At 63.9% G+C, this 26,702-nt stretch overlaps 2 protein-coding genes across 2 annotated transcripts; one reads left to right on the top strand and one right to left on the bottom strand.

The window, feature by feature from the left end:
• Positions 1-981: 981 nt before the first annotated feature.
• LOC136311237 (uncharacterized) lies at positions 982-26,702 on the bottom strand. The gene is made up of 9 exons (XM_066240529.1): positions 25,668-26,702; positions 25,398-25,547; positions 22,008-22,157; positions 18,618-18,767; positions 15,228-15,377; positions 11,838-11,987; positions 8,447-8,596; positions 5,057-5,206; positions 982-1,816 (listed from the first exon to the last, which is right to left on the bottom strand). Exons 2-9 carry the CDS (start codon positions 25,470-25,472, stop codon positions 1,646-1,648), a joined length of 1,146 nt encoding a protein of 381 aa, XP_066096626.1. The 5' UTR covers positions 25,473-25,547; positions 25,668-26,702; the 3' UTR covers positions 982-1,645.
• On the top strand, positions 25,748-26,527 carry ANXA2R (annexin A2 receptor). Its single transcript, XM_066240544.1, has one exon. The coding sequence runs from the start codon at positions 25,748-25,750 to the stop codon at positions 26,525-26,527; it is 780 nt and encodes a 259-aa protein (XP_066096641.1).

Genomic DNA, 26,702 nt, shown 5'->3' with positions numbered 1-26,702 from the left:
AACCTTCCGAGCCAGCGCTGCGTCTGTCTTTACGTCGTAAACCGATGGGGTTTTTCTCCGCGCAACGCCGGTCGTCCCATTCGCCCAGATGCTTTCTGCGGCCTCTCAGAGCCGTCTCAGAGCCGGCTGATTCTCGGCGGCAGCGACCGCTGTTCACCCCGAAATGGATAAATGCCGTGCCCGGGGTTGGGGCCACGGCACCGCTCCTGGTCCTCTGTCACCGCCGCCGGGGTTTGGACGCCGCTGAGATGGCCGGTTTCCCTTCAGCGACTAGGCCGAAAGCGCGGAGCCCCGCAGCGCCGGGGCTGCACGCTGGCTTGCGGGAGACCCGGGGTTCCGTCGCCGTGTCTGCACCGCCCGCCGCTCCAGTAAGACCGGGGACCGCAACGATAGCTCTCGGTACGGTTTGCGCACGGTTCTGTGGACGGTGCTCCGTGCGCCCTGCTCCTCAACATTGCACCGTATGTCATCGCCGTCACGGACGCAGCGCACTGACCAGCGGACAGTGAACCCGTTTTGAATTAGGCGATGTTGCAATCTGGAGCAGCGTGGCCGCGTCCGGGTTTCGCGGAGACCCGCAGCTCCCTCACCGTCAGCCGCTCTCAGCACGACTGGCGACCGCAGCGTTGATCTCAGAACGGTATGCTGATGGTTCTGCGGACGCCGCTTTGTATGGGTGACTGCACGGTGTTTCTAGCCCATCGTTGTTGCCATCGGAGAAGGGCCGGGGGTGCGCGGTGCATCGCGGTACCCGTGGTTTCCTCGCCTTTCCTGCACCGGTAACGGCTCCCAGACGAGTTTGCATGGCGACGTTAGTTCTCGTACGGTTTGCGCACGGTTCTGTGGACGGTGCTCCGTGCGCCCTGCTCCTCAACATTGCACGGTATTTCATTGCCGTCACGGACGTAGCGCACTGACCAGCGGACGCTGAACACGTTTTGAATTAGGCGATGTTGCAATCTGGAGCAGCGTGGCCGCGTCCGGGTTTCGCGGAGACCCGCAGCTCCCTCACCGTCAGCCGCTCTCAGCACGACTGGCGACCGCAGCGTTGGTCTCAGAACGGTATGCTGATGGTTCTGCGGACGCCGCTCTGTATGGGTGACTGCACGGTGTTTTGAGCCCATCGTTGTTGCTATCGGAGAAGGGCCGTGCGTGCGCGCTGCATCGCAGAGACCGGTGGTTTCCTCGCCTTTCCTCCACCGGCAACGGCTCCCAGACGAGTTTGCATGGCGACGTTAGTCTCGGAACGGGTTGTTAATGGTTCTGGCGGCTCTGCCCTGTATGCAGGACGGTTGGGTGCGCCCTGCCCGTCACCATTTCACCGTATATCATCGCGGCCACCGACTTCGCTACTGTCACAGGAGAGACACGGGGTTTGAGTCAGCCGGTTTTGCCATCTGGGATCGGCAGTGTGAGCACGCTGCCCTCGCGGAGATCCGCCGATCCGTCGCCGTGTCTGCACCGCCCGCCGCTCCAGTAAGACCGGCGACCGCAACGTTCGTTCTCGGTACGGTATGCTCACGGTTGTGGCGACGAGGTCGTGTGCGCATGACGACGAGGTGCGTCCTGCTCGTGCACTTTGTACCGGATCTTACCGCGACTACAGATGTCGTGCCCTTGTCAGCGGCGCGGAACTCTGTTGGAATTAGTTGGGTTTTGGCCTTACCTGTGGTGGTGCAGTGCAGAAAGCATCGACTGGGAACGTTGAGGCCGCCACGTGGAGAGCCCAGGCTTGTCTCATCAAGGCACATATGGGAGATGAAGCTTCCTGCTCCAACACCTTCCTCTTTCTTCTTTTCTTCTTCCTTTGCTTCCTCTTTTTTTCCCCCAAAACGAAGCAACAAAAATTTTAAGATTATTTTTTCTGTATGTAAAAGTAGTGACGTGTTCCATCTGTGTGTTTGCACCCGCCCACGACCCCGCGGAGCATAAATACCCTGAGTCTGGTCCCATCTGCAGCCTTTGCGTCCAGCACCGGCTCAAACGTTTGTGTCCTCCGGGTCCAACGTCTCCGCCATGGAGCAGTACTTTGGCGACGCTGTGAAGCGGGTTTGGGATTCCGCAGACCTGGCGCCGGAGCCGGTGCCTCGGGCGATGCGGAGCTCCGGAGACTCAGGGCCGTGGCCGCTGGCCCTCTACCCGGCACTGGGGGTGTCCTCCGGCCATCACGGCGATGACGGCGGGCGCCTGCTTTCCAGTCCTTGTTGGCAGCTGCCCCCGATCTTCCAGCACGACTATGGCCTCTCAAGCGGAGCTTGGACCGCAGTGGAACCAAGCCCAGCGCAGCCCGTTCCGGGCCCCTGGCTGGGGGCACTGGTGACGCCAGAAGCACCCGCAGGTGCGCCGGAGCCCGCAGAGGAGGACACGTTGCAGCGGGTTCCAATGACCCAGCCGCCCGACGACGCCGTCGACGCAGCGCAGGACACCGAGATCGCTGGGCGCGCGCAGCCCGTTCCGGGCCCCTGGCCTGAGGCACTGATGACGCCAGAAGCACCCGCAGGTGCGCCGGAGCCCGCAGAGGAGAGCACGTTGCAGCGGGTTCCAATGACCCAGCCGCCCGACGACGCCGTCCACGCAGCGCAGGACACCGAGATCGCTGGGCGCGCGCAGCCCGAAGAGCGCCGCCCACCACCGGGCCCGGCTGCGTGGCGCCGGCAGCCGCTGTTCTCAGGCCTCGTGCAGTGGGTCGCCGGCGCTCTGTCTTCCCTGAGCTGCGGCGGCCTGCCGACCTCGTGCGACGTGGAAGAACCCTCAGATGGCAGCGGCGGGGGGCCTTCTGGGGACGTTCTGGGTTAGGCAATAAAATCGCACGAAGCCATGTTCCGTTGTCGATGTTCCGTTCTCTCCTTTTGCCGCGCCGGTCGCGTCGTACTGGCAGGTTCGTCGCTCGCTGCCGAGCCACGGGGCCGAAGTGTAGGGCCGATCTCGAGGCAGCGGGGCCGGTGGCGTCTCGCGGAGCCGCTAGCTGGCTCCAGTCCGGTTAAGTGCTCGGGACGGCATTTTGTGGCCGTGCCTCTGACTGGAGCAAAGCGCGGGCGGACTCCCCGCCCACCGCCCCTGTTTCGGGACCAGCCCAATCCTTTGGTTGGATGGGCGCGACGACGATTCCTGGTGGTTCTCGGGGAGAGCGGATGCGTGCCCGCGCTCGGTTCGTTTCCGTGTAAACAGAGACGAACGTTCTCTGGTCCTTCCCAGCGGGCGGTGTGGGGCAAGGCACAGCCCGCGGTGGCAGAAGCCCTGCTTCCCCCGCGTCGAATGGGTCCCCGGAACCGCTGCTTCTCCCGATGGTCTCACAGTCCCGCCACCGCGGATACGCGGGACCCGATTCTCCGTGTGAGCACGTGCGTGTGAGCGCAGCCCGCGCCGCTGCTGTCGCAGCACAACCCACGGAACCTTCCGAGCCAGCGCTGCGTCTGTCTTTACGTCGTAAACCGATGGGGTTTTTCTCCGCGCAACGCCGGTCGTCCCATTCGCCCAGATGCTTTCTGCGGCCTCTCAGAGCCGTCTCAGAGCCGGCTGATTCTCGGCGGCAGCGACCGCTGTTCACCCCGAAATGGATAAATGCCGTGCCCGGGGTTGGGGCCACGGCACCGCTCCCGGTCCTCTGTCACCGCCGCCGGGGTTTGGACGCCGCTGAGATGGCCGGTTTCCCTTCAGCGACTAGGCCGAAAGCGCGGAGCCCCGCAGCGCCGGGGCTGCACGCTGGCTTGCGGGAGACCCGGGGTTCCGTCGCCGTGTCTGCACCGCCCGCCGCTCCAGTAAGACCGGGGACCGCAACGATAGCTCTCGGTACGGTTTGCGCACGGTTCTGTGGACGGTGCTCCGTGCGCCCTGCTCCTCAACATTGCACCGTATGTCATCGCCGTCACGGACGCAGCGCACTGACCAGCGGACAGTGAACCCGGTTTGAATTAGGCGATGTTGCAATCTGGAGCAGCGTGGCCGCGTCCGGGTTTCGCGGAGACCCGCAGCTCCCTCACCGTCAGCCGCTCTCAGCACGACTGGCGACCGCAGCGTTGATCTCAGAACGGTATGCTGATGGTTCTGCGGACGCCGCTTTGTATGGGTGACTGCACGGTGTTTCTAGCCCATCGTTGTTGCCATCGGAGAAGGGCCGGGGGTGCGCGGTGCATCGCGGTACCCGTGGTTTCCTCGCCTTTCCTGCACCGGTAACGGCTCCCAGACGAGTTTGCATGGCGACGTTAGTTCTCGTACGGTTTGCGCACGGTTCTGTGGACGGTGCTCCGTGCGCCCTGCTCCTCAACATTGCACGGTATTTCATTGCCGTCACGGACGTAGCGCACTGACCAGCGGACGCTGAACACGTTTTGAATTAGGCGATGTTGCAATCTGGAGCAGCGTGGCCGCGTCCGGGTTTCGCGGAGACCCGCAGCTCCCTCACCGTCAGCCGCTCTCAGCACGACTGGCGACCGCAGCGTTGGTCTCAGAACGGTATGCTGATGGTTCTGCGGACGCCGCTCTGTATGGGTGACTGCACGGTGTTTTGAGCCCATCGTTGTTGCTATCGGAGAAGGGCCGTGCGTGCGCGCTGCATCGCAGAGACCGGTGGTTTCCTCGCCTTTCCTCCACCGGCAACGGCTCCCAGACGAGTTTGCATGGCGACGTTAGTCTCGGAACGGGTTGTTAATGGTTCTGGCGGCTCTGCCCTGTATGCAGGACGGTTGGGTGCGCCCTGCCCGTCACCATTTCACCGTATATCATCGCGGCCACCGACTTCGCTACTGTCACAGGAGAGACACGGGGTTTGAGTCAGCCGGTTTTGCCATCTGGGATCGGCAGTGTGAGCACGCTGCCCTCGCGGAGATCCGCCGATCCGTCGCCGTGTCTGCACCGCCCGCCGCTCCAGTAAGACCGGCGACCGCAACGTTCGTTCTCGGTACGGTATGCTCACGGTTGTGGCGACGAGGTCGTGTGCGCATGACGACGAGGTGCGTCCTGCTCGTGCACTTTGTACCGGATCTTACCGCGACTACAGATGTCGTGCCCTTGTCAGCGGCGCGGAACTCTGTTGGAATTAGTTGGGTTTTGGCCTTACCTGTGGTGGTGCAGTGCAGAAAGCATCGACTGGGAACGTTGAGGCCGCCACGTGGAGAGCCCAGGCTTGTCTCATCAAGGCACATATGGGAGATGAAGCTTCCTGCTCCAACACCTTCCTCTTTCTTCTTTTCTTCTTCCTTTGCTTCCTCTTTTTTTCCCCCAAAACGAAGCAACAAAAATTTTAAGATTATTTTTTCTGTATGTAAAAGTAGTGACGTGTTCCATCTGTGTGTTTGCACCCGCCCACGACCCCGCGGAGCATAAATACCCTGAGTCTGGTCCCATCTGCAGCCTTTGCGTCCAGCACCGGCTCAAACGTTTGTGTCCTCCGGGTCCAACGTCTCCGCCATGGAGCAGTACTTTGGCGACGCTGTGAAGCGGGTTTGGGATTCCGCAGACCTGGCGCCGGAGCCGGTGCCTCGGGCGATGCGGAGCTCCGGAGACTCAGGGCCGTGGCCGCTGGCCCTCTACCCGGCACTGGGGGTGTCCTCCGGCCATCACGGCGATGACGGCGGGCGCCTGCTTTCCAGTCCTTGTTGGCAGCTGCCCCCGATCTTCCAGCACGACTATGGCCTCTCAAGCGGAGCTTGGACCGCAGTGGAACCAAGCCCAGCGCAGCCCGTTCCGGGCCCCTGGCTGGGGGCACTGGTGACGCCAGAAGCACCCGCAGGTGCGCCGGAGCCCGCAGAGGAGGACACGTTGCAGCGGGTTCCAATGACCCAGCCGCCCGACGACGCCGTCGACGCAGCGCAGGACACCGAGATCGCTGGGCGCGCGCAGCCCGTTCCGGGCCCCTGGCCTGAGGCACTGATGACGCCAGAAGCACCCGCAGGTGCGCCGGAGCCCGCAGAGGAGAGCACGTTGCAGCGGGTTCCAATGACCCAGCCGCCCGACGACGCCGTCCACGCAGCGCAGGACACCGAGATCGCTGGGCGCGCGCAGCCCGAAGAGCGCCGCCCACCACCGGGCCCGGCTGCGTGGCGCCGGCAGCCGCTGTTCTCAGGCCTCGTGCAGTGGGTCGCCGGCGCTCTGTCTTCCCTGAGCTGCGGCGGCCTGCCGACCTCGTGCGACGTGGAAGAACCCTCAGATGGCAGCGGCGGGGGGCCTTCTGGGGACGTTCTGGGTTAGGCAATAAAATCGCACGAAGCCATGTTCCGTTGTCGATGTTCCGTTCTCTCCTTTTGCCGCGCCGGTCGCGTCGTACTGGCAGGTTCGTCGCTCGCTGCCGAGCCACGGGGCCGAAGTGTAGGGCCGATCTCGAGGCAGCGGGGCCGGTGGCGTCTCGCGGAGCCGCTAGCTGGCTCCAGTCCGGTTAAGTGCTCGGGACGGCATTTTGTGGCCGTGCCTCTGACTGGAGCAAAGCGCGGGCGGACTCCCCGCCCACCGCCCCTGTTTCGGGACCAGCCCAATCCTTTGGTTGGATGGGCGCGACGACGATTCCTGGTGGTTCTCGGGGAGAGCGGATGCGTGCCCGCGCTCGGTTCGTTTCCGTGTAAACAGAGACGAACTTTCTCTGGTCCTTCCCAGCGGGCGGTGTGGGGCAAGGCACAGCCCGCGGTGGCAGAAGCCCTGCTTCCCCCGCGTCGAATGGGTCCCCGGAACCGCTGCTTCTCCCGATGGTCTCACAGTCCCGCCACCGCGGATACGCGGGACCCGATTCTCCGTGTGAGCACGTGCGTGTGAGCGCAGCCCGCGCCGCTGCTGTCGCAGCACAACCCACGGAACCTTCCGAGCCAGCGCTGCGTCTGTCTTTACGTCGTAAACCGATGGGGTTTTTCTCCGCGCAACGCCGGTCGTCCCATTCGCCCAGATGCTTTCTGCGGCCTCTCAGAGCCGTCTCAGAGCCGGCTGATTCTCGGCGGCAGCGACCGCTGTTCACCCCGAAATGGATAAATGCCGTGCCCGGGGTTGGGGCCACGGCACCGCTCCTGGTCCTCTGTCACCGCCGCCGGGGTTTGGACGCCGCTGAGATGGCCGGTTTCCCTTCAGCGACTAGGCCGAAAGCGCGGAGCCCCGCAGCGCCGGGGCTGCACGCTGGCTTGCGGGAGACCCGGGGTTCCGTCGCCGTGTCTGCACCGCCCGCCGCTCCAGTAAGACCGGGGACCGCAACGATAGCTCTCGGTACGGTTTGCGCACGGTTCTGTGGACGGTGCTCTGTGCGCCCTGCTCCTCAACATTGCACCGTATGTCATCGCCGTCACGGACGCAGCGCACTGACCAGCGGACAGTGAACCCGTTTTGAATTAGGCGATGTTGCAATCTGGAGCAGCGTGGCCGCGTCCGGGTTTCGCGGAGACCCGCAGCTCCCTCACCGTCAGCCGCTCTCAGCACGACTGGCGACCGCAGCGTTGATCTCAGAACGGTATGCTGATGGTTCTGCGGACGCCGCTTTGTATGGGTGACTGCACGGTGTTTCTAGCCCATCGTTGTTGCCATCGGAGAAGGGCCGGGGGTGCGCGGTGCATCGCGGTACCCGTGGTTTCCTCGCCTTTCCTGCACCGGTAACGGCTCCCAGACGAGTTTGCATGGCGACGTTAGTTCTCGTACGGTTTGCGCACGGTTCTGTGGACGGTGCTCCGTGCGCCCTGCTCCTCAACATTGCACGGTATTTCATTGCCGTCACGGACGTAGCGCACTGACCAGCGGACGCTGAACACGTTTTGAATTAGGCGATGTTGCAATCTGGAGCAGCGTGGCCGCGTCCGGGTTTCGCGGAGACCCGCAGCTCCCTCACCGTCAGCCGCTCTCAGCACGACTGGCGACCGCAGCGTTGGTCTCAGAACGGTATGCTGATGGTTCTGCGGACGCCGCTCTGTATGGGTGACTGCACGGTGTTTTGAGCCCATCGTTGTTGCTATCGGAGAAGGGCCGTGCGTGCGCGCTGCATCGCAGAGACCGGTGGTTTCCTCGCCTTTCCTCCACCGGCAACGGCTCCCAGACGAGTTTGCATGGCGACGTTAGTCTCGGAACGGGTTGTTAATGGTTCTGGCGGCTCTGCCCTGTATGCAGGACGGTTGGGTGCGCCCTGCCCGTCACCATTTCACCGTATATCATCGCGGCCACCGACTTCGCTACTGTCACAGGAGAGACACGGGGTTTGAGTCAGCCGGTTTTGCCATCTGGGATCGGCAGTGTGAGCACGCTGCCCTCGCGGAGATCCGCCGATCCGTCGCCGTGTCTGCACCGCCCGCCGCTCCAGTAAGACCGGCGACCGCAACGTTCGTTCTCGGTACGGTATGCTCACGGTTGTGGCGACGAGGTCGTGTGCGCATGACGACGAGGTGCGTCCTGCTCGTGCACTTTGTACCGGATCTTACCGCGACTACAGATGTCGTGCCCTTGTCAGCGGCGCGGAACTCTGTTGGAATTAGTTGGGTTTTGGCCTTACCTGTGGTGGTGCAGTGCAGAAAGCATCGACTGGGAACGTTGAGGCCGCCACGTGGAGAGCCCAGGCTTGTCTCATCAAGGCACATATGGGAGATGAAGCTTCCTGCTCCAACACCTTCCTCTTTCTTCTTTTCTTCTTCCTTTGCTTCCTCTTTTTTTCCCCCAAAACGAAGCAACAAAAATTTTAAGATTATTTTTTCTGTATGTAAAAGTAGTGACGTGTTCCATCTGTGTGTTTGCACCCGCCCACGACCCCGCGGAGCATAAATACCCTGAGTCTGGTCCCATCTGCAGCCTTTGCGTCCAGCACCGGCTCAAACGTTTGTGTCCTCCGGGTCCAACGTCTCCGCCATGGAGCAGTACTTTGGCGACGCTGTGAAGCGGGTTTGGGATTCCGCAGACCTGGCGCCGGAGCCGGTGCCTCGGGCGATGCGGAGCTCCGGAGACTCAGGGCCGTGGCCGCTGGCCCTCTACCCGGCACTGGGGGTGTCCTCCGGCCATCACGGCGATGACGGCGGGCGCCTGCTTTCCAGTCCTTGTTGGCAGCTGCCCCCGATCTTCCAGCACGACTATGGCCTCTCAAGCGGAGCTTGGACCGCAGTGGAACCAAGCCCAGCGCAGCCCGTTCCGGGCCCCTGGCTGGGGGCACTGGTGACGCCAGAAGCACCCGCAGGTGCGCCGGAGCCCGCAGAGGAGGACACGTTGCAGCGGGTTCCAATGACCCAGCCGCCCGACGACGCCGTCGACGCAGCGCAGGACACCGAGATCGCTGGGCGCGCGCAGCCCGTTCCGGGCCCCTGGCCTGAGGCACTGATGACGCCAGAAGCACCCGCAGGTGCGCCGGAGCCCGCAGAGGAGAGCACGTTGCAGCGGGTTCCAATGACCCAGCCGCCCGACGACGCCGTCCACGCAGCGCAGGACACCGAGATCGCTGGGCGCGCGCAGCCCGAAGAGCGCCGCCCACCACCGGGCCCGGCTGCGTGGCGCCGGCAGCCGCTGTTCTCAGGCCTCGTGCAGTGGGTCGCCGGCGCTCTGTCTTCCCTGAGCTGCGGCGGCCTGCCGACCTCGTGCGACGTGGAAGAACCCTCAGATGGCAGCGGCGGGGGGCCTTCTGGGGACGTTCTGGGTTAGGCAATAAAATCGCACGAAGCCATGTTCCGTTGTCGATGTTCCGTTCTCTCCTTTTGCCGCGCCGGTCGCGTCGTACTGGCAGGTTCGTCGCTCGCTGCCGAGCCACGGGGCCGAAGTGTAGGGCCGATCTCGAGGCAGCGGGGCCGGTGGCGTCTCGCGGAGCCGCTAGCTGGCTCCAGTCCGGTTAAGTGCTCGGGACGGCATTTTGTGGACCGTGCCTCTGACTGGAGCAAAGCGCGGGCGGACTCCCCGCCCACCGCCCCTGTTTCGGGACCAGCCCAATCCTTTGGTTGGATGGGCGCGACGACGATTCCTGGTGGTTCTCGGGGAGAGCGGATGCGTGCCCGCGCTCGGTTCGTTTCCGTGTAAACAGAGACGAACGTTCTCTGGTCCTTCCCAGCGGGCGGTGTGGGGCAAGGCACAGCCCGCGGTGGCAGAAGCCCTGCTTCCCCCGCGTCGAATGGGTCCCCGGAACCGCTGCTTCTCCCGATGGTCTCACAGTCCCGCCACCGCGGATACGCGGGACCCGATTCTCCGTGTGAGCACGTGCGTGTGAGCGCAGCCCGCGCCGCTGCTGTCGCAGCACAACCCACGGAACCTTCCGAGCCAGCGCTGCGTCTGTCTTTACGTCGTAAACCGATGGGGTTTTTCTCCGCGCAACGCCGGTCGTCCCATTCGCCCAGATGCTTTCTGCGGCCTCTCAGAGCCGTCTCAGAGCCGGCTGATTCTCGGCGGCAGCGACCGCTGTTCACCCCGAAATGGATAAATGCCGTGCCCGGGGTTGGGGCCACGGCACCGCTCCCGGTCCTCTGTCACCGCCGCCGGGGTTTGGACGCCGCTGAGATGGCCGGTTTCCCTTCAGCGACTAGGCCGAAAGCGCGGAGCCCCGCAGCGCCGGGGCTGCACGCTGGCTTGCGGGAGACCCGGGGTTCCGTCGCCGTGTCTGCACCGCCCGCCGCTCCAGTAAGACCGGGGACCGCAACGATAGCTCTCGGTACGGTTTGCGCACGGTTCTGTGGACGGTGCTCCGTGCGCCCTGCTCCTCAACATTGCACCGTATGTCATCGCCGTCACGGACGCAGCGCACTGACCAGCGGACAGTGAACCCGGTTTGAATTAGGCGATGTTGCAATCTGGAGCAGCGTGGCCGCGTCCGGGTTTCGCGGAGACCCGCAGCTCCCTCACCGTCAGCCGCTCTCAGCACGACTGGCGACCGCAGCGTTGATCTCAGAACGGTATGCTGATGGTTCTGCGGACGCCGCTTTGTATGGGTGACTGCACGGTGTTTCTAGCCCATCGTTGTTGCCATCGGAGAAGGGCCGGGGGTGCGCGGTGCATCGCGGTACCCGTGGTTTCCTCGCCTTTCCTGCACCGGTAACGGCTCCCAGACGAGTTTGCATGGCGACGTTAGTTCTCGTACGGTTTGCGCACGGTTCTGTGGACGGTGCTCCGTGCGCCCTGCTCCTCAACATTGCACGGTATTTCATTGCCGTCACGGACGTAGCGCACTGACCAGCGGACGCTGAACACGTTTTGAATTAGGCGATGTTGCAATCTGGAGCAGCGTGGCCGCGTCCGGGTTTCGCGGAGACCCGCAGCTCCCTCACCGTCAGCCGCTCTCAGCACGACTGGCGACCGCAGCGTTGGTCTCAGAACGGTATGCTGATGGTTCTGCGGACGCCGCTCTGTATGGGTGACTGCACGGTGTTTTGAGCCCATCGTTGTTGCTATCGGAGAAGGGCCGTGCGTGCGCGCTGCATCGCAGAGACCGGTGGTTTCCTCGCCTTTCCTCCACCGGCAACGGCTCCCAGACGAGTTTGCATGGCGACGTTAGTCTCGGAACGGGTTGTTAATGGTTCTGGCGGCTCTGCCCTGTATGCAGGACGGTTGGGTGCGCCCTGCCCGTCACCATTTCACCGTATATCATCGCGGCCACCGACTTCGCTACTGTCACAGGAGAGACACGGGGTTTGAGTCAGCCGGTTTTGCCATCTGGGATCGGCAGTGTGAGCACGCTGCCCTCGCGGAGATCCGCCGATCCGTCGCCGTGTCTGCACCGCCCGCCGCTCCAGTAAGACCGGCGACCGCAACGTTCGTTCTCGGTACGGTATGCTCACGGTTGTGGCGACGAGGTCGTGTGCGCATGACGACGAGGTGCGTCCTGCTCGTGCACTTTGTACCGGATCTTACCGCGACTACAGATGTCGTGCCCTTGTCAGCGGCGCGGAACTCTGTTGGAATTAGTTGGGTTTTGGCCTTACCTGTGGTGGTGCAGTGCAGAAAGCATCGACTGGGAACGTTGAGGCCGCCACGTGGAGAGCCCAGGCTTGTCTCATCAAGGCACATATGGGAGATGAAGCTTCCTGCTCCAACACCTTCCTCTTTCTTCTTTTCTTCTTCCTTTGCTTCCTCTTTTTTTCCCCCAAAACGAAGCAACAAAAATTTTAAGATTATTTTTTCTGTATGTAAAAGTAGTGACGTGTTCCATCTGTGTGTTTGCACCCGCCCACGACCCCGCGGAGCATAAATACCCTGAGTCTGGTCCCATCTGCAGCCTTTGCGTCCAGCACCGGCTCAAACGTTTGTGTCCTCCGGGTCCAACGTCTCCGCCATGGAGCAGTACTTTGGCGACGCTGTGAAGCGGGTTTGGGATTCCGCAGACCTGGCGCCGGAGCCGGTGCCTCGGGCGATGCGGAGCTCCGGAGACTCAGGGCCGTGGCCGCTGGCCCTCTACCCGGCACTGGGGGTGTCCTCCGGCCATCACGGCGATGACGGCGGGCGCCTGCTTTCCAGTCCTTGTTGGCAGCTGCCCCCGATCTTCCAGCACGACTATGGCCTCTCAAGCGGAGCTTGGACCGCAGTGGAACCAAGCCCAGCGCAGCCCGTTCCGGGCCCCTGGCTGGGGGCACTGGTGACGCCAGAAGCACCCGCAGGTGCGCCGGAGCCCGCAGAGGAGGACACGTTGCAGCGGGTTCCAATGACCCAGCCGCCCGACGACGCCGTCGACGCAGCGCAGGACACCGAGATCGCTGGGCGCGCGCAGCCCGTTCCGGGCCCCTGGCCTGAGGCACTGATGACGCCAGAAGCACCCGCAGGTGCGCCGGAGCCCGCAGAGGAGAGCACGTTGCAGCGGGTTCCAATGACCCAGCCGCCCGACGACGCCGTCCACGCAGCGCAGGACACCGAGATCGCTGGGCGCGCGCAGCCCGAAGAGCGCCGCCCACCACCGGGCCCGGCTGCGTGGCGCCGGCAGCCGCTGTTCTCAGGCCTCGTGCAGTGGGTCGCCGGCGCTCTGTCTTCCCTGAGCTGCGGCGGCCTGCCGACCTCGTGCGACGTGGAAGAACCCTCAGATGGCAGCGGCGGGGGGCCTTCTGGGGACGTTCTGGGTTAGGCAATAAAATCGCACGAAGCCATGTTCCGTTGTCGATGTTCCGTTCTCTCCTTTTGCCGCGCCGGTCGCGTCGTACTGGCAGGTTCGTCGCTCGCTGCCGAGCCACGGGGCCGAAGTGTAGGGCCGATCTCGAGGCAGCGGGGCCGGTGGCGTCTCGCGGAGCCGCTAGCTGGCTCCAGTCCGGTTAAGTGCTCGGGACGGCATTTTGTGGCCGTGCCTCTGACTGGAGCAAAGCGCGGGCGGACTCCCCGCCCACCGCCCCTGTTTCGGGACCAGCCCAATCCTTTGGTTGGATGGGCGCGACGACGATTCCTGGTGGTTCTCGGGGAGAGCGGATGCGTGCCCGCGCTCGGTTCGTTTCCGTGTAAACAGAGACGAACTTTCTCTGGTCCTTCCCAGCGGGCGGTGTGGGGCAAGGCACAGCCCGCGGTGGCAGAAGCCCTGCTTCCCCCGCGTCGAATGGGTCCCCGGAACCGCTGCTTCTCCCGATGGTCTCACAGTCCCGCCACCGCGGATACGCGGGACCCGATTCTCCGTGTGAGCACGTGCGTGTGAGCGCAGCCCGCGCCGCTGCTGTCGCAGCACAACCCACGGAACCTTCCGAGCCAGCGCTGCGTCTGTCTTTACGTCGTAAACCGATGGGGTTTTTCTCCGCGCAACGCCGGTCGTCCCATTCGCCCAGATGCTTTCTGCGGCCTCTCAGAGCCGTCTCAGAGCCGGCTGATTCTCGGCGGCAGCGACCGCTGTTCACCCCGAAATGGATAAATGCCGTGCCCGGGGTTGGGGCCACGGCACCGCTCCCGGTCCTCTGTCACCGCCGCCGGGGTTTGGACGCCGCTGAGATGGCCGGTTTCCCTTCAGCGACTAGGCCGAAAGCGCGGAGCCCCGCAGCGCCGGGGCTGCACGCTGGCTTGCGGGAGACCCGGGGTTCCGTCGCCGTGTCTGCACCGCCCGCCGCTCCAGTAAGACCGGGGACCGCAACGATAGCTCTCGGTACGGTTTGCGCACGGTTCTGTGGACGGTGCTCCGTGCGCCCTGCTCATCAACATTGCACCGTATGTCATCGCCGTCACGGACGCAGCGCACTGACCAGCGGACGGTAAACCCGTTTTGAATTAGGCGATGTTGCAATCTGGAGCAGCGTGGCCGCGTCTGGGTTTCGCGGAGACCCGCAGCTCCCTCACCGTCAGCCGCTCTCAGCACGACTGGCGACCGCAGCGTTGATCTCAGAACGGTATGCTGATGGTTCTGCGGACGCCGCTTTGTATGGGTGACTGCACGGTGTTTCTAGCCCATCGTTGTTGCCATCGGAGAAGGGCCGGGGGTGCGCGGTGCATCGCGGTACCCGTGGTTTCCTCGCCTTTCCTGCACCGGTAACGGCTCCCAGACGAGTTTGCATGGCGACGTTAGTTCTCGTACGGTTTGCGCACGGTTCTGTGGACGGTGCTCCGTGCGCCCTGCTCCTCAACATTGCACGGTATTTCATTGCCGTCACGGACGTAGCGCACTGACCAGCGGACGCTGAACACGTTTTGAATTAGGCGATGTTGCAATCTGGAGCAGCGTGGCCGCGTCCGGGTTTCGCGGAGACCCGCAGCTCCCTCACCGTCAGCCGCTCTCAGCACGACTGGCGACCGCAGCGTTGGTCTCAGAACGGTATGCTGATGGTTCTGCGGACGCCGCTCTGTATGGGTGACTGCACGGTGTTTTGAGCCCATCGTTGTTGCTATCGGAGAAGGGCCGTGCGTGCGCGCTGCATCGCAGAGACCGGTGGTTTCCTCGCCTTTCCTCCACCGGCAACGGCTCCCAGACGAGTTTGCATGGCGACGTTAGTCTCGGAACGGGTTGTTAATGGTTCTGGCGGCTCTGCCCTGTATGCAGGACGGTTGGGTGCGCCCTGCCCGTCACCATTTCACCGTATATCATCGCGGCCACCGACTTCGCTACTGTCACAGGAGAGACACGGGGTTTGAGTCAGCCGGTTTTGCCATCTGGGATCGGCAGTGTGAGCACGCTGCCCTCGCGGAGATCCGCCGATCCGTCGCCGTGTCTGCACCGCCCGCCGCTCCAGTAAGACCGGCGACCGCAACGTTCGTTCTCGGTACGGTATGCTCACGGTTGTGGCGACGAGGTCGTGTGCGCATGACGACGAGGTGCGTCCTGCTCGTGCACTTTGTACCGGATCTTACCGCGACTACAGATGTCGTGCCCTTGTCAGCGGCGCGGAACTCTGTTGGAATTAGTTGGGTTTTGGCCTTACCTGTGGTGGTGCAGTGCAGAAAGCATCGACTGGGAACGTTGAGGCCGCCACGTGGAGAGCCCAGGCTTGTCTCATCAAGGCACATATGGGAGATGAAGCTTCCTGCTCCAACACCTTCCTCTTTCTTCTTTTCTTCTTCCTTTGCTTCCTCTTTTTTTCCCCCAAAACGAAGCAACAAAAATTTTAAGATTATTTTTTCTGTATGTAAAAGTAGTGACGTGTTCCATCTGTGTGTTTGCACCCGCCCACGACCCCGCGGAGCATAAATACCCTGAGTCTGGTCCCATCTGCAGCCTTTGCGTCCAGCACCGGCTCAAACGTTTGTGTCCTCCGGGTCCAACGTCTCCGCCATGGAGCAGTACTTTGGCGACGCTGTGAAGCGGGTTTGGGATTCCGCAGACCTGGCGCCGGAGCCGGTGCCTCGGGCGATGCGGAGCTCCGGAGACTCAGGGCCGTGGCCGCTGGCCCTCTACCCGGCACTGGGGGTGTCCTCCGGCCATCACGGCGATGACGGCGGGCGCCTGCTTTCCAGTCCTTGTTGGCAGCTGCCCCCGATCTTCCAGCACGACTATGGCCTCTCAAGCGGAGCTTGGACCGCAGTGGAACCAAGCCCAGCGCAGCCCGTTCCGGGCCCCTGGCTGGGGGCACTGGTGACGCCAGAAGCACCCGCAGGTGCGCCGGAGCCCGCAGAGGAGGACACGTTGCAGCGGGTTCCAATGACCCAGCCGCCCGACGACGCCGTCGACGCAGCGCAGGACACCGAGATCGCTGGGCGCGCGCAGCCCGTTCCGGGCCCCTGGCCTGAGGCACTGATGACGCCAGAAGCACCCGCAGGTGCGCCGGAGCCCGCAGAGGAGAGCACGTTGCAGCGGGTTCCAATGACCCAGCCGCCCGACGACGCCGTCCACGCAGCGCAGGACACCGAGATCGCTGGGCGCGCGCAGCCCGAAGAGCGCCGCCCACCACCGGGCCCGGCTGCGTGGCGCCGGCAGCCGCTGTTCTCAGGCCTCGTGCAGTGGGTCGCCGGCGCTCTGTCTTCCCTGAGCTGCGGCGGCCTGCCGACCTCGTGCGACGTGGAAGAACCCTCAGATGGCAGCGGCGGGGGGCCTTCTGGGGACGTTCTGGGTTAGGCAATAAAATCGCACGAAGCCATGTTCCGTTGTCGATGTTCCGTTCTCTCCTTTTGCCGCGCCGGTCGCGTCGTACTGGCAGGTTCGTCGCTCGCTGCCGAGCCACGGGGCCGAAGTGTAGGGCCGATCTCGAGGCAGCGGGGCCGGTGGCGTCTCGCGGAGCCGCTAGCTGGCTCCAGTCCGGTTAAGTGCTCGGGACGGCATTTTGTGGCCGTGCCTCTGACTGGAGCAAAGCGCGGGCGGACTCCCCGCCCACCGCCCCTGTTTCGGGACCAGCCCAATCCTTTGGTTGGATGGGCGCGACGACGATTCCTGGTGGTTCTCGGGGAGAGCGGATGCGTGCCCGCGCTCGGTTCGTTTCCGTGTAAACAGAGACGAACGTTCTCTGGTCCTTCCCAGCGGGCGGTGTGGGGCAAGGCACAGCCCGCGGTGGCAGAAGCCCTGCTTCCCCCGCGTCGAATGGGTCCCCGGAACCGCTGCTTCTCCCGATGGTCTCACAGTCCCGCCACCGCGGATACGCGGGACCCGATTCTCCGTGTGAGCACGTGCGTGTGAGCGCAGCCCGCGCCGCTGCTGTCGCAGCACAACCCACGGAACCTTCCGAGCCAGCGCTGCGTCTGTCTTTACGTCGTAAACCGATGGGGTTTTTCTCCGCGCAACGCCGGTCGTCCCATTCGCCCAGATGCTTTCTGCGGCCTCTCAGAGCCGTCTCAGAGCCGGCTGATTCTCGGCGGCAGCGACCGCTGTTCACCCCGAAATGGATAAATGCCGTGCCCGGGGTTGGGGCCACGGCACCGCTCCCGGTCCTCTGTCACCGCCGCCGGGGTTTGGACGCCGCTGAGATGGCCGGTTTCCCTTCAGCGACTAGGCCGAAAGCGCGGAGCCCCGCAGCGCCGGGGCTGCACGCTGGCTTGCGGGAGACCCGGGGTTCCGTCGCCGTGTCTGCACCGCCCGCCGCTCCAGTAAGACCGGGGACCGCAACGATAGCTCTCGGTACGGTTTGCGCACGGTTCTGTGGACGGTGCTCCGTGCGCCCTGCTCCTCAACATTGCACCGTATGTCATCGCCGTCACGGACGCAGCGCACTGACCAGCGGACAGTGAACCCGGTTTGAATTAGGCGATGTTGCAATCTGGAGCAGCGTGGCCGCGTCCGGGTTTCGCGGAGACCCGCAGCTCCCTCACCGTCAGCCGCTCTCAGCACGACTGGCGACCGCAGCGTTGATCTCAGAACGGTATGCTGATGGTTCTGCGGACGCCGCTTTGTATGGGTGACTGCACGGTGTTTCTAGCCCATCGTTGTTGCCATCGGAGAAGGGCCGGGGGTGCGCGGTGCATCGCGGTACCCGTGGTTTCCTCGCCTTTCCTGCACCGGTAACGGCTCCCAGACGAGTTTGCATGGCGACGTTAGTTCTCGTACGGTTTGCGCACGGTTCTGTGGACGGTGCTCCGTGCGCCCTGCTCCTCAACATTGCACGGTATTTCATTGCCGTCACGGACGTAGCGCACTGACCAGCGGACGCTGAACACGTTTTGAATTAGGCGATGTTGCAATCTGGAGCAGCGTGGCCGCGTCCGGGTTTCGCGGAGACCCGCAGCTCCCTCACCGTCAGCCGCTCTCAGCACGACTGGCGACCGCAGCGTTGGTCTCAGAACGGTATGCTGATGGTTCTGCGGACGCCGCTCTGTATGGGTGACTGCACGGTGTTTTGAGCCCATCGTTGTTGCTATCGGAGAAGGGCCGTGCGTGCGCGCTGCATCGCAGAGACCGGTGGTTTCCTCGCCTTTCCTCCACCGGCAACGGCTCCCAGACGAGTTTGCATGGCGACGTTAGTCTCGGAACGGGTTGTTAATGGTTCTGGCGGCTCTGCCCTGTATGCAGGACGGTTGGGTGCGCCCTGCCCGTCACCATTTCACCGTATATCATCGCGGCCACCGACTTCGCTACTGTCACAGGAGAGACACGGGGTTTGAGTCAGCCGGTTTTGCCATCTGGGATCGGCAGTGTGAGCACGCTGCCCTCGCGGAGATCCGCCGATCCGTCGCCGTGTCTGCACCGCCCGCCGCTCCAGTAAGACCGGCGACCGCAACGTTCGTTCTCGGTACGGTATGCTCACGGTTGTGGCGACGAGGTCGTGTGCGCATGACGACGAGGTGCGTCCTGCTCGTGCACTTTGTACCGGATCTTACCGCGACTACAGATGTCGTGCCCTTGTCAGCGGCGCGGAACTCTGTTGGAATTAGTTGGGTTTTGGCCTTACCTGTGGTGGTGCAGTGCAGAAAGCATCGACTGGGAACGTTGAGGCCGCCACGTGGAGAGCCCAGGCTTGTCTCATCAAGGCACATATGGGAGATGAAGCTTCCTGCTCCAACACCTTCCTCTTTCTTCTTTTCTTCTTCCTTTGCTTCCTCTTTTTTCCCCCCAAAACGAAGCAACAAAAATTTTAAGATTATTTTTTCTGTATGTAAAAGTAGTGACGTGTTCCATCTGTGTGTTTGCACCCGCCCACGACCCCGCGGAGCATAAATACCCTGAGTCTGGTCCCATCTGCAGCCTTTGCGTCCAGCACCGGCTCAAACGTTTGTGTCCTCCGGGTCCAACGTCTCCGCCATGGAGCAGTACTTTGGCGACGCTGTGAAGCGGGTTTGGGATTCCGCAGACCTGGCGCCGGAGCCGGTGCCTCGGGCGATGCGGAGCTCCGGAGACTCAGGGCCGTGGCCGCTGGCCCTCTACCCGGCACTGGGGGTGTCCTCCGGCCATCACGGCGATGACGGCGGGCGCCTGCTTTCCAGTCCTTGTTGGCAGCTGCCCCCGATCTTCCAGCACGACTATGGCCTCTCAAGCGGAGCTTGGACCGCAGTGGAACCAAGCCCAGCGCAGCCCGTTCCGGGCCCCTGGCTGGGGGCACTGGTGACGCCAGAAGCACCCGCAGGTGCGCCGGAGCCCGCAGAGGAGGACACGTTGCAGCGGGTTCCAATGACCCAGCCGCCCGACGACGCCGTCGACGCAGCGCAGGACACCGAGATCGCTGGGCGCGCGCAGCCCGTTCCGGGCCCCTGGCCTGAGGCACTGATGACGCCAGAAGCACCCGCAGGTGCGCCGGAGCCCGCAGAGGAGAGCACGTTGCAGCGGGTTCCAATGACCCAGCCGCCCGACGACGCCGTCCACGCAGCGCAGGACACCGAGATCGCTGGGCGCGCGCAGCCCGAAGAGCGCCGCCCACCACCGGGCCCGGCTGCGTGGCGCCGGCAGCCGCTGTTCTCAGGCCTCGTGCAGTGGGTCGCCGGCGCTCTGTCTTCCCTGAGCTGCGGCGGCCTGCCGACCTCGTGCGACGTGGAAGAACCCTCAGATGGCAGCGGCGGGGGGCCTTCTGGGGACGTTCTGGGTTAGGCAATAAAATCGCACGAAGCCATGTTCCGTTGTCGATGTTCCGTTCTCTCCTTTTGCCGCGCCGGTCGCGTCGTACTGGCAGGTTCGTCGCTCGCTGCCGAGCCACGGGGCCGAAGTGTAGGGCCGATCTCGAGGCAGCGGGGCCGGTGGCGTCTCGCGGAGCCGCTAGCTGGCTCCAGTCCGGTTAAGTGCTCGGGACGGCATTTTGTGGCCGTGCCTCTGACTGGAGCAAAGCGCGGGCGGACTCCCCGCCCACCGCCCCTGTTTCGGGACCAGCCCAATCCTTTGGTTGGATGGGCGCGACGACGATTCCTGGTGGTTCTCGGGGAGAGCGGATGCGTGCCCGCGCTCGGTTCGTTTCCGTGTAAACAGAGACGAACGTTCTCTGGTCCTTCCCAGCGGGCGGTGTGGGGCAAGGCACAGCCCGCGGTGGCAGAAGCCCTGCTTCCCCCGCGTCGAATGGGTCCCCGGAACCGCTGCTTCTCCCGATGGTCTCACAGTCCCGCCACCGCGGATACGCGGGACCCGATTCTCCGTGTGAGCACGTGCGTGTGAGCGCAGCCCGCGCCGCTGCTGTCGCAGCACAACCCACGGAACCTTCCGAGCCAGCGCTGCGTCTGTCTTTACGTCGTAAACCGATGGGGTTTTTCTCCGCGCAACGCCGGTCGTCCCATTCGCCCAGATGCTTTCTGCGGCCTCTCAGAGCCGTCTCAGAGCCGGCTGATTCTCGGCGGCAGCGACCGCTGTTCACCCCGAAATGGATAAATGCCGTGCCCGGGGTTGGGGCCACGGCACCGCTCCCGGTCCTCTGTCACCGCCGCCGGGGTTTGGACGCCGCTGAGATGGCCGGTTTCCCTTCAGCGACTAGGCCGAAAGCGCGGAGCCCCGCAGCGCCGGGGCTGCACGCTGGCTTGCGGGAGACCCGGGGTTCCGTCGCCGTGTCTGCACCGCCCGCCGCTCCAGTAAGACCGGGGACCGCAACGATAGCTCTCGGTACGGTTTGCGCACGGTTCTGTGGACGGTGCTCCGTGCGCCCTGCTCCTCAACATTGCACCGTATGTCATCGCCGTCACGGACGCAGCGCACTGACCAGCGGACAGTGAACCCGGTTTGAATTAGGCGATGTTGCAATCTGGAGCAGCGTGGCCGCGTCCGGGTTTCGCGGAGACCCGCAGCTCCCTCACCGTCAGCCGCTCTCAGCACGACTGGCGACCGCAGCGTTGATCTCAGAACGGTATGCTGATGGTTCTGCGGACGCCGCTTTGTATGGGTGACTGCACGGTGTTTCTAGCCCATCGTTGTTGCCATCGGAGAAGGGCCGGGGGTGCACGGTGCATCGCGGTACCCGTGGTTTCCTCGCCTTTCCTGCACCGGTAACGGCTCCCAGACGAGTTTGCATGGCGACGTTAGTTCTCGTACGGTTTGCGCACGGTTCTGTGGACGGTGCTCCGTGCGCCCTGCTCCTCAACATTGCACGGTATTTCATTGCCGTCACGGACGTAGCGCACTGACCAGCGGACGCTGAACACGTTTTGAATTAGGCGATGTTGCAATCTGGAGCAGCGTGGCCGCGTCCGGGTTTCGCGGAGACCCGCAGCTCCCTCACCGTCAGCCGCTCTCAGCACGACTGGCGACCGCAGCGTTGGTCTCAGAACGGTATGCTGATGGTTCTGCGGACGCCGCTCTGTATGGGTGACTGCACGGTGTTTTGAGCCCATCGTTGTTGCTATCGGAGAAGGGCCGTGCGTGCGCGCTGCATCGCAGAGACCGGTGGTTTCCTCGCCTTTCCTCCACCGGCAACGGCTCCCAGACGAGTTTGCATGGCGACGTTAGTCTCGGAACGGGTTGTTAATGGTTCTGGCGGCTCTGCCCTGTATGCAGGACGGTTGGGTGCGCCCTGCCCGTCACCATTTCACCGTATATCATCGCGGCCACCGACTTCGCTACTGTCACAGGAGAGACACGGGGTTTGAGTCAGCCGGTTTTGCCATCTGGGATCGGCAGTGTGAGCACGCTGCCCTCGCGGAGATCCGCCGATCCGTCGCCGTGTCTGCACCGCCCGCCGCTCCAGTAAGACCGGCGACCGCAACGTTCGTTCTCGGTACGGTATGCTCACGGTTGTGGCGACGAGGTCGTGTGCGCATGACGACGAGGTGCGTCCTGCTCGTGCACTTTGTACCGGATCTTACCGCGACTACAGATGTCGTGCCCTTGTCAGCGGCGCGGAACTCTGTTGGAATTAGTTGGGTTTTGGCCTTACCTGTGGTGGTGCAGTGCAGAAAGCATCGACTGGGAACGTTGAGGCCGCCACGTGGAGAGCCCAGGCTTGTCTCATCAAGGCACATATGGGAGATGAAGCTTCCTGCTCCAACACCTTCCTCTTTCTTCTTTTCTTCTTCCTTTGCTTCCTCTTTTTTCCCCCCAAAACGAAGCAACAAAAATTTTAAGATTATTTTTTCTGTATGTAAAAGTAGTGACGTGTTCCATCTGTGTGTTTGCACCCGCCCACGACCCCGCGGAGCATAAATACCCTGAGTCTGGTCCCATCTGCAGCCTTTGCGTCCAGCACCGGCTCAAACGTTTGTGTCCTCCGGGTCCAACGTCTCCGCCATGGAGCAGTACTTTGGCGACGCTGTGAAGCGGGTTTGGGATTCCGCAGACCTGGCGCCGGAGCCGGTGCCTCGGGCGATGCGGAGCTCCGGAGACTCAGGGCCGTGGCCGCTGGCCCTCTACCCGGCACTGGGGGTGTCCTCCGGCCATCACGGCGATGACGGCGGGCGCCTGCTTTCCAGTCCTTGTTGGCAGCTGCCCCCGATCTTCCAGCACGACTATGGCCTCTCAAGCGGAGCTTGGACCGCAGTGGAACCAAGCCCAGCGCAGCCCGTTCCGGGCCCCTGGCTGGGGGCACTGGTGACGCCAGAAGCACCCGCAGGTGCGCCGGAGCCCGCAGAGGAGGACACGTTGCAGCGGGTTCCAATGACCCAGCCGCCCGACGACGCCGTCGACGCAGCGCAGGACACCGAGATCGCTGGGCGCGCGCAGCCCGTTCCGGGCCCCTGGCCTGAGGCACTGATGACGCCAGAAGCACCCGCAGGTGCGCCGGAGCCCGCAGAGGAGAGCACGTTGCAGCGGGTTCCAATGACCCAGCCGCCCGACGACGCCGTCCACGCAGCGCAGGACACCGAGATCGCTGGGCGCGCGCAGCCCGAAGAGCGCCGCCCACCACCGGGCCCGGCTGCGTGGCGCCGGCAGCCGCTGTTCTCAGGCCTCGTGCAGTGGGTCGCCGGCGCTCTGTCTTCCCTGAGCTGCGGCGGCCTGCCGACCTCGTGCGACGTGGAAGAACCCTCAGATGGCAGCGGCGGGGGGCCTTCTGGGGACGTTCTGGGTTAGGCAATAAAATCGCACGAAGCCATGTTCCGTTGTCGATGTTCCGTTCTCTCCTTTTGCCGCGCCGGTCGCGTCGTACTGGCAGGTTCGTCGCTCGCTGCCGAGCCACGGGGCCGAAGTGTAGGGCCGATCTCGAGGCAGCGGGGCCGGTGGCGTCTCGCGGAGCCGCTAGCTGGCTCCAGTCCGGTTAAGTGCTCGGGACGGCATTTTGTGGCCGTGCCTCTGACTGGAGCAAAGCGCGGGCGGACTCCCCGCCCACCGCCCCTGTTTCGGGACCAGCCCAATCCTTTGGTTGGATGGGCGCGACGACGATTCCTGGTGGTTCTCGGGGAGAGCGGATGCGTGCCCGCGCTCGGTTCGTTTCCGTGTAAACAGAGACGAACGTTCTCTGGTCCTTCCCAGCGGGCGGTGTGGGGCAAGGCACAGCCCGCGGTGGCAGAAGCCCTGCTTCCCCCGCGTCGAATGGGTCCCCGGAACCGCTGCTTCTCCCGATGGTCTCACAGTCCCGCCACCGCGGATACGCGGGACCCGATTCTCCGTGTGAGCACGTGCGTGTGAGCGCAGCCCGCGCCGCTGCTGTCGCAGCACAACCCACGGAACCTTCCGAGCCAGCGCTGCGTCTGTCTTTACGTCGTAAACCGATGGGGTTTTTCTCCGCGCAACGCCGGTCGTCCCATTCGCCCAGATGCTTTCTGCGGCCTCTCAGAGCCGTCTCAGAGCCGGCTGATTCTCGGCGGCAGCGACCGCTGTTCACCCCGAAATGGATAAATGCCGTGCCCGGGGTTGGGGCCACGGCACCGCTCCCGGTCCTCTGTCACCGCCGCCGGGGTTTGGACGCCGCTGAGATGGCCGGTTTCCCTTCAGCGACTAGGCCGAAAGCGCGGAGCCCCGCAGCGCCGGGGCTGCACGCTGGCTTGCGGGAGACCCGGGGTTCCGTCGCCGTGTCTGCACCGCCCGCCGCTCCAGTAAGACCGGGGACCGCAACGATAGCTCTCGGTACGGTTTGCGCACGGTTCTGTGGACGGTGCTCCGTGCGCCCTGCTCCTCAACATTGCACCGTATGTCATCGCCGTCACGGACGCAGCGCACTGACCAGCGGACAGTGAACCCGTTTTGAATTAGGCGATGTTGCAATCTGGAGCAGCGTGGCCGCGTCCGGGTTTCGCGGAGACCCGCAGCTCCCTCACCGTCAGCCGCTCTCAGCACGACTGGCGACCGCAGCGTTGATCTCAGAACGGTATGCTGATGGTTCTGCGGACGCCGCTTTGTATGGGTGACTGCACGGTGTTTCTAGCCCATCGTTGTTGCCATCGGAGAAGGGCCGGGGGTGCGCGGTGCATCGCGGTACCCGTGGTTTCCTCGCCTTTCCTGCACCGGTAACGGCTCCCAGACGAGTTTGCATGGCGACGTTAGTTCTCGTACGGTTTGCGCACGGTTCTGTGGACGGTGCTCCGTGCGCCCTGCTCCTCAACATTGCACGGTATTTCATTGCCGTCACGGACGTAGCGCACTGACCAGCGGACGCTGAACACGTTTTGAATTAGGCGATGTTGCAATCTGGAGCAGCGTGGCCGCGTCCGGGTTTCGCGGAGACCCGCAGCTCCCTCACCGTCAGCCGCTCTCAGCACGACTGGCGACCGCAGCGTTGGTCTCAGAACGGTATGCTGATGGTTCTGCGGACGCCGCTCTGTATGGGTGACTGCACGGTGTTTTGAGCCCATCGTTGTTGCTATCGGAGAAGGGCCGTGCGTGCGCGCTGCATCGCAGAGACCGGTGGTTTCCTCGCCTTTCCTCCACCGGCAACGGCTCCCAGACGAGTTTGCATGGCGACGTTAGTCTCGGAACGGGTTGTTAATGGTTCTGGCGGCTCTGCCCTGTATGCAGGACGGTTGGGTGCGCCCTGCCCGTCACCATTTCACCGTATATCATCGCGGCCACCGACTTCGCTACTGTCACAGGAGAGACACGGGGTTTGAGTCAGCCGGTTTTGCCATCTGGGATCGGCAGTGTGAGCACGCTGCCCTCGCGGAGATCCGCCGATCCGTCGCCGTGTCTGCACCGCCCGCCGCTCCAGTAAGACCGGCGACCGCAACGTTCGTTCTCGGTACGGTATGCTCACGGTTGTGGCGACGAGGTCGTGTGCGCATGACGACGAGGTGCGTCCTGCTCGTGCACTTTGTACCGGATCTTACCGCGACTACAGATGTCGTGCCCTTGTCAGCGGCGCGGAACTCTGTTGGAATTAGTTGGGTTTTGGCCTTACCTGTGGTGGTGCAGTGCAGAAAGCATCGACTGGGAACGTTGAGGCCGCCACGTGGAGAGCCCAGGCTTGTCTCATCAAGGCACATATGGGAGATGAAGCTTCCTGCTCCAACACCTTCCTCTTTCTTCTTTTCTTCTTCCTTTGCTTCCTCTTTTTTCCCCCCAAAACGAAGCAACAAAAATTTTAAGATTATTTTTTCTGTATGTAAAAGTAGTGACGTGTTCCATCTGTGTGTTTGCACCCGCCCACGACCCCGCGGAGCATAAATACCCTGAGTCTGGTCCCATCTGCAGCCTTTGCGTCCAGCACCGGCTCAAACGTTTGTGTCCTCCGGGTCCAACGTCTCCGCCATGGAGCAGTACTTTGGCGACGCTGTGAAGCGGGTTTGGGATTCCGCAGACCTGGCGCCGGAGCCGGTGCCTCGGGCGATGCGGAGCTCCGGAGACTCAGGGCCGTGGCCGCTGGCCCTCTACCCGGCACTGGGGGTGTCCTCCGGCCATCACGGCGATGACGGCGGGCGCCTGCTTTCCAGTCCTTGTTGGCAGCTGCCCCCGATCTTCCAGCACGACTATGGCCTCTCAAGCGGAGCTTGGACCGCAGTGGAACCAAGCCCAGCGCAGCCCGTTCCGGGCCCCTGGCTGGGGGCACTGGTGACGCCAGAAGCACCCGCAGGTGCGCCGGAGCCCGCAGAGGAGGACACGTTGCAGCGGGTTCCAATGACCCAGCCGCCCGACGACGCCGTCGACGCAGCGCAGGACACCGAGATCGCTGGGCGCGCGCAGCCCGTTCCGGGCCCCTGGCCTGAGGCACTGATGACGCCAGAAGCACCCGCAGGTGCGCCGGAGCCCGCAGAGGAGAGCACGTTGCAGCGGGTTCCAATGACCCAGCCGCCCGACGACGCCGTCCACGCAGCGCAGGACACCGAGATCGCTGGGCGCGCGCAGCCCGAAGAGCGCCGCCCACCACCGGGCCCGGCTGCGTGGCGCCGGCAGCCGCTGTTCTCAGGCCTCGTGCAGTGGGTCGCCGGCGCTCTGTCTTCCCTGAGCTGCGGCGGCCTGCCGACCTCGTGCGACGTGGAAGAACCCTCAGATGGCAGCGGCGGGGGGCCTTCTGGGGACGTTCTGGGTTAGGCAATAAAATCGCACGAAGCCATGTTCCGTTGTCGATGTTCCGTTCTCTCCTTTTGCCGCGCCGGTCGCGTCGTACTGGCAGGTTCGTCGCTCGCTGCCGAGCCACGGGGCCGAAGTGTAGGGCCGATCTCGAGGCAGCGGGGCCGGTGGCGTCTCGCGGAGCCGCTAGCTGGCT

The sequence above is a fragment of the Saccopteryx bilineata genome, chromosome 1 (assembly GCF_036850765.1).
Source record: "Saccopteryx bilineata isolate mSacBil1 chromosome 1, mSacBil1_pri_phased_curated, whole genome shotgun sequence".
In the NCBI taxonomy this organism is placed as follows: Eukaryota; Metazoa; Chordata; class Mammalia; order Chiroptera; family Emballonuridae; genus Saccopteryx; species Saccopteryx bilineata.
This window is presented reverse-complemented; position numbering and strand designations above follow the sequence as displayed.

Coding starts and splice junctions, on each gene's coding strand:
- ANXA2R (XM_066240544.1), top strand. CDS start 25,748: ATGGAGCAGTACTTTGGCGACGCTGTGAAGCGGGTTTGGGATTCCGCA.
- LOC136311237 (XM_066240529.1), bottom strand. CDS start 25,472: ATGAGACAAGCCTGGGCTCTCCACGTGGCGGCCTCAACGTTCCCAGTC. Junction 18,768..22,007: donor TCTGCACTGCACCACCACAG/GTAAGGCCAAAA, acceptor GGGGGAAAAAAG/AGGAAGCAAAGGAAGAAGAA. Junction 8,597..11,837: donor TCTGCACTGCACCACCACAG/GTAAGGCCAAAA, acceptor GGGGAAAAAAAG/AGGAAGCAAAGGAAGAAGAA.